The 24,246-nt window shown below is 41.8% G+C and overlaps 1 protein-coding gene across 3 annotated transcripts in view; it reads left to right on the top strand.

Moving 5' to 3' along the window:
* Positions 1–24,246, top strand: part of shf (Src homology 2 domain containing F) — a 182,418-nt gene that overhangs the window by 18,429 nt on the left and 139,743 nt on the right. For all 3 annotated transcript variants that reach the window (XM_080437693.1, XM_080437692.1, XM_080437694.1), the window contains exon 2: positions 18,717–18,864. In XM_080437693.1, coding sequence (XP_080293819.1) covers positions 18,717–18,864 — 148 coding nt within the window. The remainder of the gene's footprint in view (positions 1–18,716; positions 18,865–24,246) is intronic.

Raw genomic sequence — 24,246 nt, 5'->3', positions numbered from 1 at the left:
AGTTTGCTGGTTGTGTGTGTGTGGTGCAGAAACACTTCTAATAAATCTATCACAGAAGGATGGTGGTGGGGGGGGGGAGTACCAGCAAGGAAATTGGATTTTGCCAAGCGTGTCGTCAAGTACTTAATCTAGAATATCTGTCGGATAATACGGTGAGAGCAGCACCTTCCTAGAGTGCAGGTCTCTCTCTCTCTCTCTCTCTCTCTCTCTCTCTCTCTCGCTCTCGCTCTCTCCGAGTGGTTCTCAAAGTGGGGTCCTTGAGGGGGTTCCAGGGGGTCCCCAGCAAAATTAGTTAATATAGCATCAAAATCAGTTTAACCACTTTAACCCTATCGGCTATATGGAAATGTGTTGCATCGCGAATGTTTTGAGTTCCAGTCCTTTAGGTCAGTGGTTCTCAACCAGTGGTCCGGGGACCGCCAGTGGTCCTTGAGGGGGGTTCCAGGTGGTCCCCAGCTAAATGGGAGAGTTGGGAGAGTTGGTAACCAAATGGACATTTATAGATCTTTCATTCTTGAGAGTGTAAAATGAAACCTCATTTTACGCTCTCAAGAGTTAAATTATTGTTAAACATCTGCATTACTAAATTAAGGAATTGTTATTTTGATCAACGTTTGCCTGTTATCTCTCCATGGTACCAACATCAATACAGCATGGAATTGTGGACAAAATCGTATCCAACGATAACAAGTTTTGAGTCTGAGAGTCTAAATCTCATCAAATAGCGGTCCGTGGCTCAAATGGTGAATAAATAATGGACCTTGGATATGAAAGGGGCTGAAAACCCACTGCTTTAGGTAGAGGACCTCAGGGGACAGGTTGGCTCTTTGGTCTTAGGTCTTTGTTATGCTGGTGTGCATTCAGTATGAAGTCAAAAGAGGACATCCTTTCATTGGGAAAAGCATGGCCGGCACACAGAAAAAAGACTTTGCTGAATAAGCCGGGCCTCATGAGTTCCTGTGTAAAACGCTGTCAAAGTCCTTTGGAAATGTTGTCCATGTGAAAGTGAAATGAAAGAAAGTGAGTGACAGCACCTGTACAGGATGATGTACTACTTTTCTTAATATTGTCAGCAACATAAGAACATTATATGTACAGTACATTATAATATACTGAGTATTATTATGAGTGGCTCGATCGCCATTATTGTCTCCAAATACGGAGATTGAGTTACTTATGTTCTTCTCACAATTCTTTCTTTTTTTCTTTTTATTCTTCTTAAAACTTTGGCTTGCACTAGCTGTATCATACTTTCACCTAGAAACTTCATTCAAACTTAAACATTTTAAACTTTGAAAATGTTTTGCACCTTTTGACTTATTTAACTATTAAAACTGTACACTGGAAGTCGTCTGGAAGTAGTCTGTGGATAAAGAAAAACTGACCACAGTGAGGAAGGCAATTTATTATACAGATAGGCTACTATTATATTCATATTCATAGCAATGGCTAAATTGGGGAGAAAATGAAAAAGATCAAAAACAGTTAATCAAATACAGTATGACATTAACATAGTAATCAATATTAATAGTACGCACACAACACCCAAAGCAACAGACATTGCAGTGCTTGCTTACCACCAGTAGGGGTTTATTGTCAGTGTTTATGTACTGTAGCACACATATTGTAACTAAGGCGCTAAGAGGCAGGATTCTACATGTATATTTGAGACTGGGAATTATCACAGGTTTTATGGTGAGAAAGGAAGGAAGTGGTTGTTTGGAAAGAAGACTCCAAAGTGTAATGCATGTGTAATGACCTTGTTTTAAGAGCAGGTTGTCTCGTTCCTGTATTATAGCTCATCATTGTTTTCATGGGAACTCATTAGTAGACAAACATGTGTGCATTTCATGTATTATAATAAGCATTGTGAATATGAACCACACCACACAACGCCCTCTTCCAGTTCCTGATTGAAGTCCTCTTGAAACCTTTCCCCTTATGTGGCGTGTGTGTGTGTGTGTGCATGTGTGCATGTGTGCACGTGCACATGTGTACTTGTATTACTATACTTCTGGTTCTTGCAAGAGAAAGGGATATTTTAAGGTAATGGTTAGGTATTTAGACCAGGGTAGGTTACTAGGTTTAAGGGTTGATGTTTGTGGTAGTGTCTGATTTATACCAATAATAATAATAATAATAATAATAAAATTCCCCCCAAAAAGGAAAAAATATAATTATATTGCCGTCCTAAAATGTTGAAGTCCTCACTATTCCAACGTGTGAGTACTGTATGTGACTGTATGCCTTTGTATTCATAACTGATGAATATAGTCCTCACTATTCCAACGTGTGCGTGTGTGTGTGTGTGTGTGTGTGTACTGTATGTGACTGTACGCCTCTGTATTCATAACTGATGAATAAGCTAGCTGTAGCTCCAGCACAAAGCCATTGAAGCCTCAGTCAAAATGACAGAACACTGGCAACCACGTGACCCTGCAAATCACAGCAAAGCCACATTTATGCTTTAATCACACGACCGTATCACTCAACCCAAAGATGACAGATTCTGCGACTTCTGGCGGGCCGCGGGCGACAAGGTCGTGCGAGGGAGTATAAATTAGGCTTAACTCATCCTCTTTCTAGTGGGAAGGGACTGAGAAGATGAGTGCTCTCCAGCTGCACTGAACGTGTGTCATATACGTGCGTATGTGTGTGTGCTTCTCTCTTCAGCGCCAAATGGCAAGTGGCTCGTACTGCTCCTCTGTATTATGCAGCTCTGATGTTCCTTCCCCACTTAACGCCAGCCCTCGTTCCGGGGCATCGCTATCACCGTCACCGCTGCATCTGGAAGTGTTCCCCCGCATGCCTGCAGTGCTGGTTCTCAACGTCTGGTCCGGGGACTACCAAAATAACCAAATTGACCCTTTATGGGTCTGTACAAACCAAAACGTTCTTTGAAAAATATTTATTTTATATTTTATAAATATATATATATATATATATATATTATTTTTTTCAAAGATTTTCAAAATTTGTCACGATAAAAAAAAAAGAAGCTCATAGCACTCGGTGCCGTGCTATGAGCTTGTAGATCTGCTATTTTTGAATAGCCCAAAGAAATCTTCTTAATGGGTTATATAAGCACTGGAGATCTACAGAGTAGATTGGAGTTCCAGTATAGTTTAGTTCAGTCAGTGATTCTCAACCTTTTTTAATTTCAAGGACCCATCCAGTTTGATATGCATCAGGCCACACGGACCCCCCATTTGATGCCCTTTTTCTAATCGCTGGGACTGTATACTGTATTTAACTGAAGAGTTACAGACCCATAAGGGTCCATTTGGACCCCCTGGTGGTCGTTGAAAACCAGTGGCGTATAACAGGATGATCAATGACGGGGGGGGGGGGGGCTGAATCATGTGCATCTGAGAGAATGGGGGGCTGGGGGGGGGGGTTTACCCTGGCTGGCGTGCGAAAGCCACTCCGCATGGGTAAAAAAAAAGTGCAGAGATCTAACGCGGCGAGCCGTTTTTATGTGGTCTGAATGTTAAAGGAGGGGGATAATAAATAAGGCAACATGTGAAAAAAAAAGAAAGGGGGGGAAAAAAAGAAGAAGAAGTGAGTTGTGGGCTTTGAACGACACAGATGCCTGGGAGGGACACACACATGTGTAACTGCTGGCTGAGCAAAGGGAGATTACCTACCTCTGATCCCAGTGGCGGAAAGTAACTGAGTACATTTACTCGTGTATTGTGCTGAAGTCCAATTTTGAGGTACTTTTTAGATTATTTCCATTTTTGATATTTTATAATTCTGCTCCACTACATCTACACCTTTTATTTCATACTTAGGCTATTTGAAATAGACGATCTACGAGTTGTGAGCTTGCAGGATCTGTTATTTTCCAAAAAGTTTGACAGATTTTGAAAGATTTGAGTACTTTTCCCTACTGTACTGTAGGCCTACGTAGTAAGTATATTTTGATGCCAACACTTTTGTACTTTTATTCAAGTACAATTTTGAATACAGGCCTTTTACTAAAGATTATTTCTATATCGTCTCTGTCGTGGGTGGAAACTTCATGATCTAGCAGATCTACAAGCTCAAAAGTTTCGAGCTTGTAGATCTGCTACTTTTGATACTTTTGTGTGACGCTGTAGTATGATCAAGTAGGGAATACATTAATGTTAAAATACAGAGATAAGAGGTTTCTGCCCGACAGTAACGATATGTATTGCTACTTTTACTTGAGTAAAACATTTTGAGTACCACCACTGCCTCTGATCCCTGAAAACATACGAGGCCTGTTGAACATTGAGAACGTGTCTGAAATCCACAGTCCTGACCTTGCAAAAACGGTATGTTATGTGTGATGAAATGCAGCCATAGACGGAGCGAGGCAGACAAACAAACAAGAGAAGAAAAAGCTTCTCGTCTCGGCATTTCCTTTGGGAGCAGGATGACTCGGCATAATGCATTTATTAATTACTTTAAAGTTTGTTTTGAGGAAAAAACATGATTTTGGAAACTTTGAATAGCCACTCCAATTAGACTAAAAGCTGTGTCAGCGAGCTTAATTCGCCTGAAGACAAAACAAACGTTTTTTTTTTGTGCCTTTTAGCTGTTCTTGCAGACTTATTGGTCTCATTGCTTTCAGCTGGCTCCAGCCACTGATTGATCTACGAAGAGGGATTACATGGTGAAAATTATAATTTGCTGCTTATTTTTCTGAAACTACTGGAACTTTTCCACTATAAGAACTAACAGTACCGTGCTGTGAAACATATTTCACAGGCTCTGGATTTGTTTCTACACACACTACGGCTTGTGAGCTTGTAGATCAATTCATTCTTTTATTTTATTACTTTTTTATGGCTTACCTTTCTCTGGTTACAATGGAAACAAACAAAAACAATCAACAAAACAAATCAGAACTCCACGGGTTGTGAAACGTTTCAGGTTATTATGGTAGGTTCTGGGTTACCCTTCGTAGTGGAACAGAGCCAGTTGAGTCCATTGGGGCACTGTGCGTGTGTGTGCGTGTGGCGTGTGCGTGTGTGTGTGTGTGTGTGTGTGTGTGTTCAGTGCTCCAGCAATAACCTTGTCTCTCAGGAAACCTTTCAAATGAAGTCTATTATTGTCACAGTTGCATTGTGGGAGGTAAACTGCTGTAGCACTGTGTCTTTGTCTGTGAAAAACCAGTTCTCCTCCACCCTTTGCTCATCTAATTTCCAGGGCTGTGTATCCCAGCAAGGCTCAGACCCTCCACGAGGGAGGTTCCATTGAATCCTAACCAGATTTGCGCTCCGCTTCTTACAAACCTAAGAAGTGTGTTATTGATAGTAACTGCATTATGTCAACGGAGAGAGAGGCTGACTGTGATCGTCTCTGCTCAAATAAATTGCCTTGAGGGGATGGACGTGTCTTGCCAAGATGTTCTATTGAAAACAAACCGCTGCCAAGTTCTCTCTCTCTTCAGATGACTGCATCAGAGAATTTGCCATTTGGTTTTTTTGTAAGACAAGATAAGGTGGACAGTCTTAACAGCAGAGGCAAAGAGTTAATGTGTTGCAGAATTCTGCTTTGATTAGTGGATGTCAGTCAGCTGAGCAATAGGCCTACACGTCTGTAGCCATCCTCTCCTCTCCTCTCCTCTCCTCTCCTCCACAGTGGTTCTTTGTGCCATTTTCAAAGAATGTCAAGATGTTTTGAAAATAGCTGATATATGTAGGGCCATGGCCCATGGGGGTCCCTGAACCCCACTTTAAGAACCCCTGCATTAGACCACGGACCACCATAACTCTGAGAGTGTACGAATGGACCATTTGGTTCCATTCGTACATTCTCAGAGTTACAACCACATAAGGGTCCATTTGGTTCCTAACTATCCATCATTTGTCTGGGGACCCCCTGGAACCCCCTCAAGAACCCCTGGGGGTTCGCCGGACCCTACTTTGAAAACCACTGCTCTAGCAGCCTTCATGCCCTCTGTTTCCCAACCTGGGGTCCAGATTGAATATGCTGTAGCAAATACGATCTACAAGCTCACACCTGTGACGCGGTGTGAGCTTGTAGATTGTGTTTTTGCGCTTTTTGTCGTTCGAGAATTATGTAGGGCTTATGTGGTTAACACGTCTGCAAACTGCAATTGCCGTGGGTGCACGTTTGGTGGAGTCTCGTCTTTTTCAGATGTAAGAAGGGGGGAAAGAAGGTTGGGAACCACTCTATCAGGTAGAGGATTGGTGTTTTTCTTCCCACTGAAGAACGAAATGAGTAAACGACAGCCGAAATGCCTTAACCCAATTGAACTGCTAAGCTCTGAGTCATATCAGGTTATCGGTGTCTGAAATCCCCTGTAGGCGCGAGACATAAATCACACTAGTAGTCAGTCTTACCGATGTCTTTTCTTTTTTTTCTCTCCTGCTCCCATTCTGTGCTTCCTCTCTGGCCTTTCTGCTGGCTCTCATGAGGGAAGTGCTGATGCATCTTAATCTAGGGCTGGACAATTAACCGGAAATATATGGAAACCCATGTTTGGAACCTATAACCGACTTCATCTTGCTCATGTAGGTCAATGGAATATATATATTTTTTAATTTCTTATCAACTTATTAAATCGACACGAATACATTCTAAAAGATTTTTTGGATATTCGACTAAATCGATTAGTTTGATTTGTTATACTTTATTTGTACAAAGTGTAGTGGATAGACCAATTATTTGTTTACTAACATTGAGACTGGATGCACAGGTGATAGTTTCATGCAATTAATTCTCAACCTGTTGTTTTGGGGTGCGCTGGTTTCAGCACACCCCAACCTCCTCTTGTGTGTTGGCTAGTGAGGCGTGTCCTAGCGAGACCTGACAGAATGGGTTTCATTTGGAGCCAGTATGACGTTTGGAGCCAGTGTGACGTTGTCTGTTAACACATTCCACGCCAGAGTTTAATCTCATAATGTAATCACCAGTGCCAGCGTTTTATTGTTGTTTTTTTGTTTTATTCACGTCGCCACAGACCTCGTTAAATCCCTTTAGATCTAGCATAAAACTGTTTGTAAACACACAGCCGATCCGACTGCGTCGTCCAGTGAAATCCCCTTCAAAAACCCAGTCGCCATCTTGTAGTTACAACAGTTTATGTTAAACAGCGATCAGCGACGAGAAAAACTACAAACGAGAAAATGGCGTTTTAGTGTCCGCTTTAGAATGGAGGCCGATGGGATCGGCAAAACCGGATCCCGGATAATTCCGTTTCCGGTGGTGCTACAATGAAATGTGCCGTATCGAAAGTGAAAAAAAGTGCAATGTGAACTTTTTTTCGAAAACAAAAACAAAACACCACTTCGCGTAGGTCTACGCGATTGGCACGTGGCGGCTTTAAATAGGTTCGCGTAGATCTACGCGATTGGCAGTCAATGTGTTAGGGGGTTTATAGAAATAGTGAAAGAGCCGATCTACAAGCTCACGTGTCGCATATGGCGACGCGTTGTGAGCTTTTAGATCTGCTTTTCAAAAGTTTGAAATGATCAATCAAATCGTGACATTGATTTGAAGACATATCGTCCAGCCGTGACAATTCTATCACAATTCCTATGTGGAGTCTTTCACCGGGCCTTGTCAGGAGACTGGGAGGCCTGACCATTACTGCCATCAATCATCAGAGCACCTGTCTTTTCTTCTTTTCTTATTTTTTTCTTAATTTAATGCTCGGTGGAAAGTCGACTGAGCACAGCTGCTCTATGGGTGCAATTCCCTGCTCCTCAATCAGAATGTATTCTGCTTTGCCAACATACTGTAAGTGGCGGCGTGTGAGGAAATGGCATAAACAAGTCGGCACAGGCATGTACTCCCGACTTGCATCGTTCCTGACTATCAAGTAGCGCTGTTCTAGTAATAATAATAATAATAATAATGGTAAACCTACAGTATATACAACAACAAGGACACAAAGAAACATGCAAAAGGCAATAACCCATTCAATCCGGGATATCTTTTAAAGTGAACATTTTTAACTCAAATCTTTGCTTCTGGGGGGTCCCTGGAACAACATATTTTGAGGTGGGGGTCCGCAAACCAAATATATATGATTTTGGGAGTCCTTGACATGAAAAAGTTTGAGAACCACTGATATTATAGCAACATACGGTTTTCAGAAAACTGTTAGGATTTAGAAGACATTTGTACAGTAGATGCGTTCCCGGATTCAATGGGAAAAGCAAGCAATAGAACAACCCAGTCTTCCATGGTGGCCCTTTTAGGGTACTTGTTGAGGAAGTGTGTTTCTCATTCACTTCAACTTTGTATGTCTGTGTTTATCACTTCATAGTAGGCTGTGTATAGTCTAAGCTTAGTGCTTAGTTGAAGTAGTTTGATGCTCCAACAACAAGTACCAACAATGGACATAAATGTTTATTGCACTTGTTCCAAAGTGCAATAATTGCCATAATAGCAGCGTACGCCGGTTGCTAAGTGTTTTAACCAAATCCTAAGCCATCTGATCAAACTACTTTAGAAAACTAACCCTGTGTTGTGCCAGGGAACCCATTCTCTCTCCATTCAGGGTTTTAAGGAGATGCATTCTCGGCCACATATTTTCACTGCTAATGGAAGGGACTGGGAGCCCAATTGAATTGTAATCCTAGGAGCTGTTGAATGCCAAAGTGGCAGGTGCCTGCTGCGGTCCCCCTCCCTTCACTATTGTTCTCCCCGTTGCTCTCCGAGTTTGAATCAGCCTCGTTCCGTCACGAGCCACGATGCATTCTAAGCAGTCTGGGGCCGTCCCGCAGTGGTGTAAAGTAACTAAGTACATTTACTCAAGTACAGTACTTAAGTAATGATTTGAGGTCATTTTTACTTTACTGGATTTTGTGAAAAGTATAGACAATTGTCTATACTTTTACTTTTACTCCACTACATCTCGGAGGCAAATATTGTACTTTTACTCCACTACAATAATTTGAAAACTTTAGTTACTAGTTACTTTGCGGATATGAATTATTACATTATAAAACATACATTAACCACTTTAGCCCTATTTTATACGTAGGCTATTTGAAAATAGCAGATCTCCAAGCTCGACGCGTTGTGAGCTTGTAGATTGTCTATTTTCAAACATTTTAGTACTTTTACTTTTGGTACTTTAAGTACATTTTGATACCAATACTTTTGTACTTTTACTCAAGTCAATTTTAAATTCCGGACTTTTACCTGTAACAGAGTACTTCTACATTGCAGTATTGATACCTAAGTGAAACACTTGAGTACTTTTTCCACCACTGGCCGTCCGCCGTTCCTTCTCACCACTGCGAGCTTGGCCTAAGAACTGGCAGGTGTAAAAGACCGGGCCAACTCGGGGCGGCCATTCATTGTGGCTCTGGAATGAGCGTAATTGAGTAAGTGCTTTATTCTGCTCTGCAGACTAGCGATACGCCCGGGCTACCATGGGGGACGTGTGTCTCTAAGCCTGAGCGAGGTTGCCTTTGTGCGAGGCTAAAGGCTTACATCCTTGCTTTAGTGAAGGGACGGTCCCCATGCTGAGGTTACTACAGTCTTGCACTGAGGGTGAATTTGACTTTCATGACAAGTGTGGCTCTTTGGCTGTGGTCCTGACACGCCCTGGCATGCCAGGAGGCAGATGGTGTGTCCCCAGGCAGGCGGGCAGGCAGGCAGGCAGGCAGGCAGGCAGGCAGGCAGGCAGGCAGGCAGGCAGGCAGGCAGGCAGCGCTCCTCTCTCCTCCTATTCTCCACACTCCTCTTCAGTCTTACTGTAGTGAGCAGTGGGTTTTCAGCCCTTTTCATATCAAGGCCCATTATTTATTTCGGCATTTGAGCCACGGACCACCGTTTGGCTTAAGGGGGATACCGACTTAAAGGGATAGTTCACCCCCAAAATTACTTTTTTTCTATCGATTACTCATCCCATGGAGATTTGAATTCATGGAGACGTTTTAGTTTTTGTCGCATTCCTAAGCCAATAATTTGATGACCAGCAGCGGCTCCGTTTCATCAGTATGGGAGACATTAGCATCTCGGCCGGTCATCAAATTATTGGCTTAGGAATGCGACAAAAACAAAAAAATCTCCATGAATTCAAGGCATCATGGGGTGAGTAATGGATAGAAAATAAGCATTTTTTTGGGTGAACTATCCTTTTAAGAATATTTTGGATACGATTTTGTCCACAATTCCATGCTGTATTGATGTTGGTACCGTAGGAGAGACAACAGGCAAACGTTGATCCAAAATAACAATTCTTCTACATTCTCTAATTGTGTAGACTTCTTGTAAATTAAGTCATGCAGATGTTTAACAATAATTTAACTCTTGAGAGCGTAAAATGAAACCAAATGGACCCGTAAGGGTTTAATTTTACGCTCTCAAGAGTTAAAGATCTATAAGGGTACATTTGGTTACCAACTCTCCATCATTTAGCTGGGGACCACCTGGAACCCCCTCAAGGACCACTGGTTGAGAACCACTGCTGTAGAGTACTACTCATTTGTGTACAGTGGTGGACTCAAGTCCACCACAGTTATTTGAGAGCTTTATTTACAAGTTACTTTGTAGGTTTATTATTATTTATTATTATTATCACATGACACATACCTTACACACTTAAGCACTACTTTGTACTTGCACTGTGAGCTTGTAGATATGCAATTTTTTAAAGATTGACAAATTTGGAAAACCTTTGAATAAACGTGTGAAACTGGACATTCTGCATAATGAGTACTTTTACTTTTGGTACTTTAAGTATATTTTGCCAATACTTTTGTACATTTACTCAAGTAAAATTCAGAATGCAGGACTTTTATTTGTAACATTGTGTTGCCACTTTTACTTCAGTAAAACATCGGAGTACTTCTTCCATCACTGTTTGTGTAGTGAAGTTTGGGAACATTAGCCCCCTAACACCACCTATACTTGAGGCCCTCAGCTGCAGGGTGGTGGTGGCTTAAGTGTCTGGAAACCTGGGCTTAAGTGGAGAGTGGTCAGTTAAAATACTCTTTAAGTGGCTGGGAAACTCTGTGAGGAGAAAGTGAATGAGTAATCATATCCACTCTGTTGAGGTGCCCTTAAGCAAGGCACATTTTGCACATTGTTTCACAGTAGATGAGTGATGTGAGACTGCATGAAAGAAGTTGGATGTTGCCGCAAAAAAGAACTTGGATGATGAACACATTTGACAGCTGACCTATCACATGAGTCACCTTTTATTGTATTCTTCACACCTTTTTACAATCTATTAACAAAGGTTTGGCTTGTATACAGCAATGATGAATCTTTTCTGGATCTGCTGTCATAAAAAAATTGCAAACCTTAGGCTATCTTATGCAAGGTTTCTCTATGACACACAGTACAATATTAATCTTGAAGGCCTGATAAGCCTTGTGACTCAAACAGAAAGTAAAAAACATCAAGATACAACTAGCATGGAATGTTCCTTGACTAACTTCCTTCATCATAGCTCATTTTGCTCCATTCTCTTTAAACAACACTTTAAAAATGCAAAACCGACTTGTGAGTTGAACTTGTGATCTACAGTATGTGTGGCTGAGAGAGCGGTAATTGAAAAAATACAATTTATGTCTATGTTTAAGACCTCTCCAAACAACCTCTGTCACTACAATTTATAGAGGGGAAGTTTGCCATAAAGAGCCTTACTATCATATTGCTAGACATCATTTCATCAAATGGAGCTTTTACACTCAGATATCCTTGAAATATAAGGGTATGTCCATTAAGGCTTTAAATTACCAAGATAAAAACACATCCTTTCTGTTTCAGCATAATACATTTGTATAGCGTGAATCCAGTGTAATTCTGTTGAGCTTGAGAGTGTTTTGACTCGGATCAAGAACAACTGAAAGACAAATATGAGGGGGCTTTCCCGTCTCTGCGCTGGTAGAAGACCTGGCATAATAGAACCTTTTTTAAAGTTGAGTCAAGGATATTCCAGTGGATAAGTGGTGTTTTGGTTCTGCAATACAGGCCTCTATTTGTATCTGTGTTCAACTCCCAATCAGATGATGTCACTGGTTGACAGTACTTAACCCAGCCTTTTGTGTCTCCCAAAGTAAAACTTACATTAACAGGAAAGGCAAACACCATGTCATGTGTTTTTAATGTTTACTATGTATAGCAGACCGTGATGGAAAGTAACTAAGTACATTTACTCAAGTATTGTACTTACACACAATTTTGAGGTACTTTTGCTTTGCTTGAGCATTGCACTTTTTACTCCATTACAATTATTAGAAAACTTTAGTTAGAAGTTACTTTGCAGATTTAATTGATACAAAACGTACGTTAACCTCTTAAGCTCTATTTTATACTTTGGCTATTAAAAAAATGCCGTTCTACAAGCCTACAACGCGTTCTAGATCTGTAGCTAGATCAAGCTATTTTTGAAAATGTTTGACAAATAATGAAAAACTTTTATTTTGGTACTTAAATGTAGTTTGACCCTCAATACTTTTGTTATTTTACTCTAGCAAAATGTGGAATACAGCACTTTTACTTGTAGCAGTATTTTATCACTCACTCACACAAGCCTTAATTGAATTCAGCCAAGTTGAGGATTAGCAAAATGAAACTGAAAAAATAAATAAGCATTGGTTCTCAAAGTGGAGTCCGGGTGTTATTGGTACTTTTACTTAAGTAAAAAAAAAATCTGTGTTCTGATCTGACAGATAATTGTCATTAAACAGCACAATTCTCCTAAAACACGGCAGGCAAAGTCTAGGGGGTTACTATAAACTGTGGGGTCATAGGGCATAGAAGGCAAAAGGAAACTAAATGAATGTCTGGGCTTTTTATCAAGCAATTGATTGAGAGTCTGGGCAATCAGTTAATTAATAGTTTGTGCTATCTCACCGCAAACCTAATATAATTGTATTTCCCTGGAGGCCAATAAGGCAGTATTAAAACATATTAAAGATTGGAAGGTTCGAGACAGGATGGGAAGCATTCTGCCCGGGAAGTGGTCTATGGCTCTCGTCTCGCTTAACAAGGAACAAAGGAAACGTATAGACTGGGCCGCAGCACCCAGGCGTGAATTCATGTCGTGTAACGCGGAATATATGTGAGGCAGGGCGACTTCTGACAAAGAACCTGCTAAATTATGTTCCTTCCCGAAAAAAGAAAAAAAAACTTCCATGGCATGAATATAAAAAAGCAACATAAAACTTTATGGCACACATCCTGGGCCTTCATGGTCTCTCCATATACTAGTGACTGAGCTACAAGATTAGTTGTTGACCACACAGACAGATGGCCAGTGGCCTTCGTCCCTGCCATTTAAATGATTCATGTGTTTATTTGGTCAGGGTTACTTATTATCAGGCCTGGACTGTGTCTCCCATGACTGTATCTGTGGTTGGGACAAGGCAGCCACACACACACACTGAGATTACTGATGAACAAGTTTCCCTGCAACAAAAACGTGTGAGATGATGTGAGAGGAACTAAAACGCTGTCACGGATTGATTTATACTTGTAGTTGCGTATAAATCACCCTTTTACACAAGTAGAAACTCAAATCTTTGCTTCTGGGGATTCTACAAATGTCTTCTAAATCAGTTTTTTTTAACGCATTTTGCTATATATCAGTGGTGCTTAACCTTTTTCATGTCAAGGACCCCCAAATGGATATGTATTTGGGCGCGGACCCCCATCTGAAAATGTTTTGTGCCAGGGACCCCCCTAGAAAAGAAGATTTGTGTTAAAAGAAATTTAAAATGATTCACAAGTTTCCAAACATTTTTCAAACTGATTTTCTAAAAAATAGCAGATGTACAAGCTCACAGCGCGGCACTGTGAGCTTGTATATCTGCTGTTTTCGAATAGCCAACGTATAAATGGATAAAATTGTTAAAATGATTGTGATGCTACATTAACTACTTTAGCTTGGGACCCCCTGGAAACCCCCCCCCCAAGGACCACTCTTTGAGAACCAATGCTTTACACTGATGCACCATTTTGGGAGTGAACGCTGTGCGTTGACAACCAGGGAAATTTTTGCTAATCCCCCAACTTGGCTGAATTCAATTAAGGCTTGTGTGAGTGAGATATGTTATTATATTTGTGGTGCAAAGCAAACCAGAAACAGTGTTTGTGTTGGCCCCCCCCTCCCCACACACACACACCCCCCTCCCCTCCCCGGGTTTCAAATGCACAGAAGCAAAACAGAGGAGGAACCCATAATTACACTGTGGCAGAGAAACGTCCTAGTTATTTTCAACAAAACAGATTTTGTCGCTGTTGGGTGGAAAACTTGTATGTCCAAAAAACTGTCACTTTTCAGGAAATTTTAAAAAAGAACCCGTGTTCCAATGCAGTTATTTAAGTCTCTCTTGATAGTGCGTTGTCATTCATTAAATATTTATAAAACCCACAGGCACTCTTTACCACTTTCACTATTATAGATATTTTCACTACTTTTCTGTGACACAATTATACAACAAAGTAGGGCATTAATTTATGAAAAATATTGATACAAGTTGAAATATGGATTATGGAGATACAAGGTTTCGTCCCAGACGAGATGGAGAGGGAATGGTGGAGAAGGAGGATTCCACACACACACACACACACACACACACACACACACACACACACACACACACACACACACACACACACACACACACACACGGTGGCCGTTATGAAACACAGCCCCGGTACTTCCCCTTATCTCATGATGCCTAATCCATGTATGGTGTGGAGGATCCGTGCACCAACATGCCTGCCGCTGTGTCACTGTTGAGACATAATCGCCGTACAAATTTATACCACTTAACGTTTTGCACATCCAATAGTTTCCAAATTTCAGTTCAGTGACATCCACGTTTTTTTTATCAGAACTGTAAAAGATAGCATGTGCTTCCCCAGTTGAAATCCCCACAGTTTAAATTGGTTTAGTGCTCCTGGATTCCCCTGATTTCCCGGAGGCTTGGCAGGTGTGTGTGTATTACTATACTTGAAGTTGTAGAGTGTAATTTAAGAAATGGAGGACAATTGACCTGGTCCTCTCTTGTGAGGACCAGGTCAATTGTCCTCACAAAAAAACGAAAAGACTTTTAGAATTAGGGTTACACTGACTGTAGGAAAAGATTCAGGTTAGGGTTAGGCATTTAGAGGTTAGGTTTAGGGGTCGGGGTCAATGTAATGCCCGATACATAGATGTGCTCCGGTGTCATGCAACCAAAATAGCTAGAAACTCACGTGGGTTAGGGTTAAAAAATGCCAACAATCTAAAAAAATGCCATTCATAAAGTTGCTGTCCTAAAATGCTGATGTCCTCACAAGTATAGTAATACAAACTTATGTGTGTGTGATCTCTCAGGGGTGGGCCCTGTAGGGTTAGTATTAGGTGTGCTGTGGCAGAACATGGATGGTGGCGGTTCTGTCCACATCTTCTAAATCAAGTTCTCAAACCTTTTCGTGCCAAGGACCCCCAAATTGATAGGTAGTTGGCCGCAGACCCCCCATCTGAAAAGGTTTTGTGCCAGGGACCCCCAGAAGAGAAGGTTTTGGTTTAAAAAAAGCAAAATATTCTAACACTCTAGAATATTTCTCTAGCACTTTCAAGATTTCTAATACAGCAGATGTACAAGCTCGCAGCGTGGCACAACGTGGCGCTCTGTGAGATTGTAGATCTAATATTTTTGAACAGCCAACATACTCCTCCAATGTACCCCTGGGGGTCCCCGGACGCCGGACCCCACCAATGTTCTAGATCAGAAGAAGAGAGATGAGCACCTTGTTTAGACTCCATGTTCCTTCCTGTAGCGAACATACAGTATGACTCATATACTAGGGTGCAGTGCCATTCAAACCTGTTTGTTTGTGTCCACTAAGCCCTACTAAGTGTCTACTAACGTATATTGTATAAATGCACGCTTGTTTGTGTGTTGAGGAAGCTGGCAAGGCTTGTGTGTGTGTGTGTGTGTGTGTGTGTGTGTGTGTGTGTGTGTGTGTGTGTGTGTGTGTGTGTGTGTGTGTGTGTGTGTGTGTGTGTGTGTGTGTGTGTGTGTGTGTGTGTGTGTGTGTGTGTGTGTGTGTGTGTGTGTGTGTGTGTGTGTGTGTGTGTGTGAGAGATATAATGATTCTTTTTTTTTTGGGGTATATTCTTTTCATTTTCTCCTCTTATGTAGTCATTGCCAAATCCCTCCATGCGTGCTGCACTCCCCTGAACCCGGCCCACTAAGGGCGGTGAGCGAGTGCTCTTATACCTCTACAGACACCCCCCACCCTCCCCCCCGCCCCTCAAGGAAACCCTCCATCAAGATGCTTAATGATTCTATGACCTGAGGCACTCCAGTCCGTCCTCAAGGCCGCCAGACTTGGAATAAGACTCCTCTAAAAGAGAGAGTTCCTTCAGGAAAACAAAAGTCTTTTTTTCCACCAGCCTGTTTTTGCAGCCAGGCCAAAATCCCTCCAGTCAAAGCCTCCTCATTTAGATCCAACAGGGTCCAACCGGACAGATGGCACCCGCCCCCCCCCAACCACCCCTCGCCCCATTTAAAGTTTAGCTTCTTTACTTCTTACTACTTAATGTGAAGTAACATTCTCATGGGGATGGAAGGGGACTTTTTAATTAATATTTCTTCCGGGGTTGCTGTGGACGGAATCGTTGTTCTGTTCCCTTAAACCATTCAATCCGAGGAACGCATCTGTGTCATTTTATATTTCTTTGGCTATTCAAAAATAGCAGATATACAAGCTCATAGTACGGAACCGAGTGCCACGCTATGAGCTTGTAGATCTGCTATTTTTTGAAAAATCGTGAAAATGTTTGCAAATCTTTGAATATATACTTTTTAAAGGGAACATTTGTAACTCAAATCTTTGCTTCTGGGGGCTCCTGGAAGAATCTGACTTAATGTCTTAATGGGTTAAGATTCGACCATATTTCTGGTTCTTAGGACATCCTTCCCTAATAGCCGTCTTCTGCACGAAATACTTCGGGGGTAGAAGAAAAGAAAAAAGAAAAGAAAAAAAGAGCTGGACTGCAATTAGCCATGGCTGGCTGCCAGTGTGCTATAAATCTTGCCAAATTGTTTCTCTTAAGGAAGTTTAGCATTTGTGGTCCTCTAGCTAGCTCTGCCTTTTTTTGAAATGCAGGCCTGTCACTGGCCTGTCATATAATTAGAGCGGCCGGCAGTAGCAGCTAGACTGTGCCATAAGTGTAAGTTTGAGGCGCTGTGGTGGTGTGCTGAGGCACATGGAGGTGGAGTGTTATTTATGGTGTCTCTATACACAGTGTTGATTTTGTCGACTAAAACTATGACGAAAAATGTTCGTCAACTACCTTTTTTCACTGACGGAAACTAAATAAATACTACATAAAAACTAAGCTATGATGACTAAAACTAAGACTAAATATATTGACAATTTCGTCAACAAATAAAAACTAGGTTAGTGAGGGACTAGTGAAGAAGAGATCCAGTAGAACTAAAAGACAAGTCATTTTATGTTTGGTTGCGCTCGGGTGTTAAATAGCAGATATACAAGCGTTGTGGGCTTGTAGATCTGCTATTTCCAGCATTGAACCAAGTGTAAAATCAGCCATTACGACGCCATCAAGGCACCGCCAAAATACATTTTAGTCGACTAAATCAACTGTAAATTTAGTCGACTGAAACTAGACAAAATCTGAAACATTTCAGATGACTAAATGGAATTTTATTCAAAAGACTAAATCAAAGTTTGGTGTCAAAATCAACACAGCTCTATACTGCGTTCGTTCATCCTCTTTGACCTCAGCGTTAGTTTAGTCCATGTGTGTCACATGTCACACTGTCCCAGGCCGCCCGCAGCAGTTTGCTGTCATGCGTGTGACTCCCTGGACACCTCCAACTTGTGCTATAGTGTTCACAAGAGCTCCTATTGCTTTCAATCTCAATCCCCCTTCCTTTTCCATTTCTCCCTCCTTCCCTCTCTGTAGTCCCATCATTTTGTAGTTTAGAGTAAGAGCTGGAGAGTAAGAGAGAAAACAAAAACAAAACATGGGATTGAAACGGGTCGAATAATCAAAAAGATACAGGATATACATGATGTACAGAACATGCAGGTACTTTAGAACATTGGCATCATAATGCAGGTATGTACATGTTCTTTAGAACATTAGCATCATGTCGTCTCAATTTAGGAAAGAACTGTTAAAATGTGGAGATAAGAGGTTTCCGCCCCAACAGCTCCGATATGCAGGCGTGTACACCAAAAGAAAGGTAGCAGCAGGTGCAGTGTTCAATAGACCAGTTCATGCAACAAAGACAGTGAAATATCCACACATTAACATAATAGGTAAACCCACATCAGGTAAAGATCACGCAAGGTATTGGTTCTCCCACAACGTCAACAATAAACATGTTTCATTTCTACAGCAATTACCCGCTCTCAGTTCAGAACAGTGGTGGGAAACTTTACTTAAGTAAATAAAAGTATCAATACTGCAATGTAGAAATACTCTGTTACAAGTAAAAGTCCGGAATTAAAAATGTACTTGAGTAAAAGTACGAAAGTATTGGTATCAAAATGTACTTAAAGTACCACAAGTAGAAAGTGCTCATTAAGCAGAATGCGCCGTTTGAGAACCTGTTTTCAAACGTTCTAAAATGTATTAAAATCTTTTTAAAATAGCAGATCTACAAGCTCACAATGCGTCGCTGCGACGCGTTATGAGCAGGTACTTATTTACTTCCACCACTGTTTCAGAATATGCGAGGGCTTTGAAAATGACGTGTTGTATTTTTTCCTTCCCCTTACAGCTCATCATCCTAGAAGACTACGCGGACCCGTTCGATGCCGAGCAGGCCATCGGACTCGGCACTCAGACCGCCACGGAGAAGGTGACGAGTCTGACGACCGAGAACGACGGCTACATGGAGCCCTACGAAGCCCAGAAGATGATGGCAGGTAAGATGAACGATCTCTGTTGTTCTCCCCCTCGGGCCCTAAACGCTCAGAAAATGTCTGTTTTGTGTCGTTGCCGCCATATGTTGTGACGTCCTATTTATGAGGCGTCTGTCTCTCTGTTCACCTTCACCCTCCGGGTGGTGTGACCTGTAATGCAACAGTGCCTCTGTTATGGCTTCATTGTAGAATATCTTTGGACAGGGCTGATTAACATGTAGACGTATTGGGCCATATGTTGGCAAAGTGGTTGCTCTAGGGCTGGGGCAATTAACCGAAAATGTATCGAAAACCGACCTTTAGAAACAATAACTGACTTAATCTTGCTCATGTAGGGTTTCTTTCCTTATTTATATATCAACAAATTGACACGAAAAATTTTAATAGATTTTCTTTTATTATTATCGACTAAATTGATTATTCTGATTAACCCATTAAGACCGGGTACGCATCTGTGTCATTTTAGATTTCTTTGGCTATTCAAAAATAGCAGATGTACAAGCTCATAGCGTGGCACCGAGTGCAGCGCTATGAGCTTGTAGATCTGCTATTTTTGAAAAATCTTGAAGATTTGTGCAAATCTTTGAATATATATTTTTTTAAAGTGAACATTTGTAACTCAAATCTTTGCTTCCGGGGGTCCCTGGAACAAAATATTTTAATATATATATATATATATATATATATATATATATATATATATATATATATATATATATATATATATATATATATAAAAAAAATTTTTTTTTTATTTTTATTTTATATATTTGAATTTTTTAATTTTATTCAAAAATCTGATTTATAAAACATTTTTAGAATCAGCCTCAGGTCTTAATGGGTTATATAAGCACATAACCTTTTATTATCCTACTTCTTTGTGCAATTATTCTTGGCGGCGTAGACATAGCGAAAGTAGCCCTTCTACAGGCTCACAACGCGTCACATCGTCATGCATTGTGAGCTTGTAAATCGGCAATTTTTGCTACTGTATATAATTAAATGAATGAATAAATCGTTCATTAATTGTAATCGAGCCAAAAGTTTGAAATAACCGTGCTGTAGATGTGAAGTCATATCGCCCAGGCCTATCAGATGGCCAGATGATGCTTTATATGACAGGTGCGGCAGAGCGGAACGGCGACGAGAGACAGATTACTTTTCAAGTACAGCAGTTGTTGGGGGGCGGGGCTCTCCAAAAAATTGCATTAGCAGAAAAGTGATTTTGAATGCATGCCCTCGTCTGAACGTATCCAACGAAGCGAAAATATGTTTTTGTGTGTTGCACTTGAAGCTTGTTCACATTTACAGACAGCCACTTAGCCGGGGTATTCCAGGAAGGACAGTTTTTTTGTTGTTGGGAGAACCAACAATAGCCGCGCGCTTACACAAGAACTCGGTCGAAAACCGCATTGTCTTCGCCTTCGCTTTTGTCAGCGAAACGTACTCATTCTGTGGCTAAACGAGCAACAGCAATGACAAAAGAACAAAGCATGAAATGATGGAGCATTTATCAGAAAGAAATCTCATGGCAGGCAGCGCTCAGTGTGTCCCTATCGAACTAAAAAAAGAAAAATGGAAGCATGCCTTCATGTTCCAGAGAGGAATGTTGGGAATGAATGTCACAGCTCAAAGCGCTGGCTTCTACAGTTGGTGTGAATACCAGGCAGGTATTTGGTACTGAGGTTCTGACACTGTCATGTTTCGTTCCATATTACTGCTTTGCTGCCTCCCCTGCTACAGTATACCCCAGTTCTCCTTTCCTCCTCCCCACCCCTCATCACCTCCCCCTCCTCATCGTTTAATAGGGCTGCAAGACTATCTCTTGTTTTCATCTGTCTCTCTGCGTTGACCTCTGCCCCAGTCCCAATACAACGATCCCTGATTTATGTCCCTTCCCCAGATGAACAGAGCTGTAAAAAAGGGGGGTGAAAAAGGAGGAAAAAAAGTGCAGTGAAGTCGTTTTACAGTTTCGACTCACGTTCAAGGGAACAGGCTTTTCTTAATTCGCCCAGAGACAGCTCTACATTTTTGCTCCTGCTGACAAACGGGAGGCAGCAGCGCCGGCAGCTATCTTTTGTTTGCCCGTGATGAAGTCCTCAGTTTACAGCGAGGATCTAGTTGTGCTTGTCATCCCAAAGCCTTGAGGGGATTGTTTGTTGCCTGCCTGCTCTCTCTCTCTCTCTCTCTCCTCGTAAGGCATTTCTATTGATTGCCAATTGTTCCGTTATGTTCTGTTGTTTTGAGTTTTGACTGAGCTGTCAGGGCGCCGTTTGGAGGAATAGTGCTGTCGGTGTGGATTTATTAAACTCGGCTCTCTCCCGTGTCATTAATATTTCTATAATAATCCTGGGGATTTGTTCTCTCCCTCCAAGACATGGATCGCCACCTCTAGTTTTCTCAGTTTTCATCAAGCCTCCGATAATGCGTTGTGTTCTAAACGCTCGCGCCACGTGGCACACACACATGAACCTCGGTGGGATCATAGACCTGCAATGTGCCCTCACCTCTGTCTCAGGACACGCTGATACAGACCATTAACGTCCAGCATGAGCGTCGATGATGAAGGGAGAGGAAATGTGGTGATATATAGCCAATGCTTCAGAACACACTTGCCGTGTGTTGTCGCAGAGGGTCTTTAGTGAGGGGTGGTCCGAACAGGCATACAGAGCTCAGCAAAACTACCCCTTACAGTAGATGATTGTACTTTAATATGCTATATTATATATAAGTATAATATACAGTTTTTTGAAAATGTACGCCTATATTTAGTTTAGTTTATAATGCCTATAATGACAAGTCCAAAATAGGAACACCAGGTTGAAGTCTGTCTGTGGGTTTTTAGAAACATGTAACAAGAGTTTTGTGACATCGGAACACAGCTTTTATTTTTTCATTTCCCCTAAAGTATTCCAGGATTCCACCCGACAATCGAAGATATGCTGATGTAGATAGGCTGTGATCCAATATGAGCCAATATTGGCTCCCAACATCAATGCAGTGACAGATAGCCTGGGTTCTGAACCGTTTATATGGCCCAGTAATGTAATGGCTGACTCTCCACTAACGCACTGAGCTGTCTTTCTGACAGTCTTAGAACTGCTGATCACAAGCTCAGCTTGCTGAGAAAGACACCAGTCCATGGCCCACTGCAGAGGAGAGTGTGGGGGGGCTTTAAGCCTGATTTCATGTTCCGTGTGAAAATAGCAGACCTATAAGTCCACAACACGTCGTGGATCCGATGCGTTGTGGGCTTGTAGGTCTGCTATTTTTCGAAGTGTGACACCATCGTACGTCAAAGCATGAATCAGGCTTTATTGGGAGGCTAGTATATCTCTCTGGCTCCCTATCTCTCTATCTCTTTTTGTCCTTGCTTCTCTCTCTCTCGCTCTTTCCCTCTCCCTCTGTTCTGTCTCTCTCCAGACTCATTGTAGCCTCTCTGTATGACCGTCTGAATTGCTAACAATGTCAGTCTGTCTCCTGGTTCCTCCTCAGTTGCCTGTCTGCTATACAGACCATTCATCTGCCTGTGTGACGGCCCTGCCATCAGTATCAGTATGGCTGTATTCACCCTGTACAATAGCTGCACACTGAGTGTGTGTGTGTATCCCATTGACCAGTGGTTCTCAAACATATTCATGTCAAGGACCACCAAATTGATATGTATTTGGCCGCGGACACCCATTTGAAAAGACTGTGTGCCAGGGACCCCCATAAGAGAAGATTTGTCCAAAAGATTTTCTAAAACAGCCGATCCTCAAGACGCGACGCGTTGTGAACTTGTGGATCGGCTATTTTCGAATAGCCAAAACATTTATTGGGGGCTTAAAGTGTTTTAAACTGTTCCTCGTTTAGCTGGGGACCCCCTGTAACCCCCTCACAAGGACCCCTGGTGGGTCCCCGGCCCGGACCCCACTTTGAGAACCAGTGCTCTTGACACTGTGAAAAGTTGTTAATTTGTCACCCTCACCCATCAAGACGTTAGTCCGCCTCCGCATCAAATAATGGACCTTTGACTTGTATAAACACTCAAGCGTGTCTGAATCGGAGCAATGGTTTCTTGTAAAAAAAAAGAAAAAAAAGAAAAGTGTGTCAAATTAATTAGAAGCAGCACACGGGTGATAAATCACACAGTTGTGATTCATTTTCTTTTTTTTATTGGTAGCGGTTTATTGCTGGTGGTGTACGTGTCTAGCAGTGGACCAGCCTGCAGGGCTCAGGTTTCAACAGGAGACTGAATTAGCCCGCTCTGCTGTTGGTTTGGGGCTTATCTCTCTTCACACGCACCCTCCCGTCTCCTCAAACACATGCAGCCATGCCTGCATAGATAGATGGTACCATACACTTATTCTAACACCACAGATAATAGAGGTACCACACACACACGCGCGCATGCACGCACACACGCACACTTACTCACACTGCCTCTTTCCTGTCTCTTCACTGTACCATCCAATAATGCAGTGGTTTCTGTGTGTGTGTGTGTGTGTGTGTGTGTGTGTGTGTGTGTGTGTGTGTGTGTGTGTGTGTGTGTGTGTGTGTGTGTGTGTGTGTGTGTGTGTGTGTGTGTGTGTGTGTGTGTGTGTGTGTGTGTGTGTGTGTGTGTGTGTGTGTGTGTGTGTGTGTGTGTTCATCTTTTGTCTGATGTAAGGTTGGGAACCACTGCAGTACAGCACAAATTAATTACAGTTATAGTTTTAACAAACACTGCGCTCTCTTGCTGCCTTTCTCACATCATAACAGTGGTCTCATTATAACGTCGTCCCTAACAGAAGGCAGAAGGAGCAACGTTTTTGCTGTTTAATGGACTCATTTGCAACCCCATGAATTTTGATAGTGTGGTATTTAAGGATTCCCACGGAGAATCGTTGCCTTAAAGGTCTGCCGCGCACAGCGTTTCTCAACTCTGCCGCATATTCTGAACCCGAGAGCCCGGTAATTGCCGCAGAAGTGAAACATGTTTATTGTTGACGTTGTTTGTTTATGATGTGATTACACGATGTTTCACAGACACAGTCAGCCACATGGTGTCATGTGTGGCGTGAGAGACCTAAAGGCAAGAAGTACTTCAGCTGAGCCTGTTTCTGTGTGCTTTTGTGTTTTCTATGTTTTGGCCTATACAGTTTGTGTATAGGCCAAAACTATACAGAATAGTTATTATTACAATACAAACATCACTTTGGAAGGCAATTGACTCAGATGTAGACATCCCCGTCTTAATAAACATGCTTCAATGACTCCTAATGCCTGTTTTGATGACAAATTGACTGTTTACTAAAACTAAAGATATTTTATGTGTGTGTGTGTGTGCAGGTGACTAGCGTGTGTATTGTCTCTGTCGGGTGGAAACCTCATATGTTCAAAACTGTTACTTTTCCGGATTCA

This window comes from Gymnoscopelus braueri (genome assembly GCF_963280865.1).
Source record: "Gymnoscopelus braueri genome assembly, chromosome: 1".
Lineage (NCBI taxonomy): Eukaryota > Metazoa > Chordata > Actinopteri > Myctophiformes > Myctophidae > Gymnoscopelus > Gymnoscopelus braueri.
Note: the sequence above shows the minus strand (reverse complement) of the source record. Positions and strands in the feature narration are given on the sequence as shown.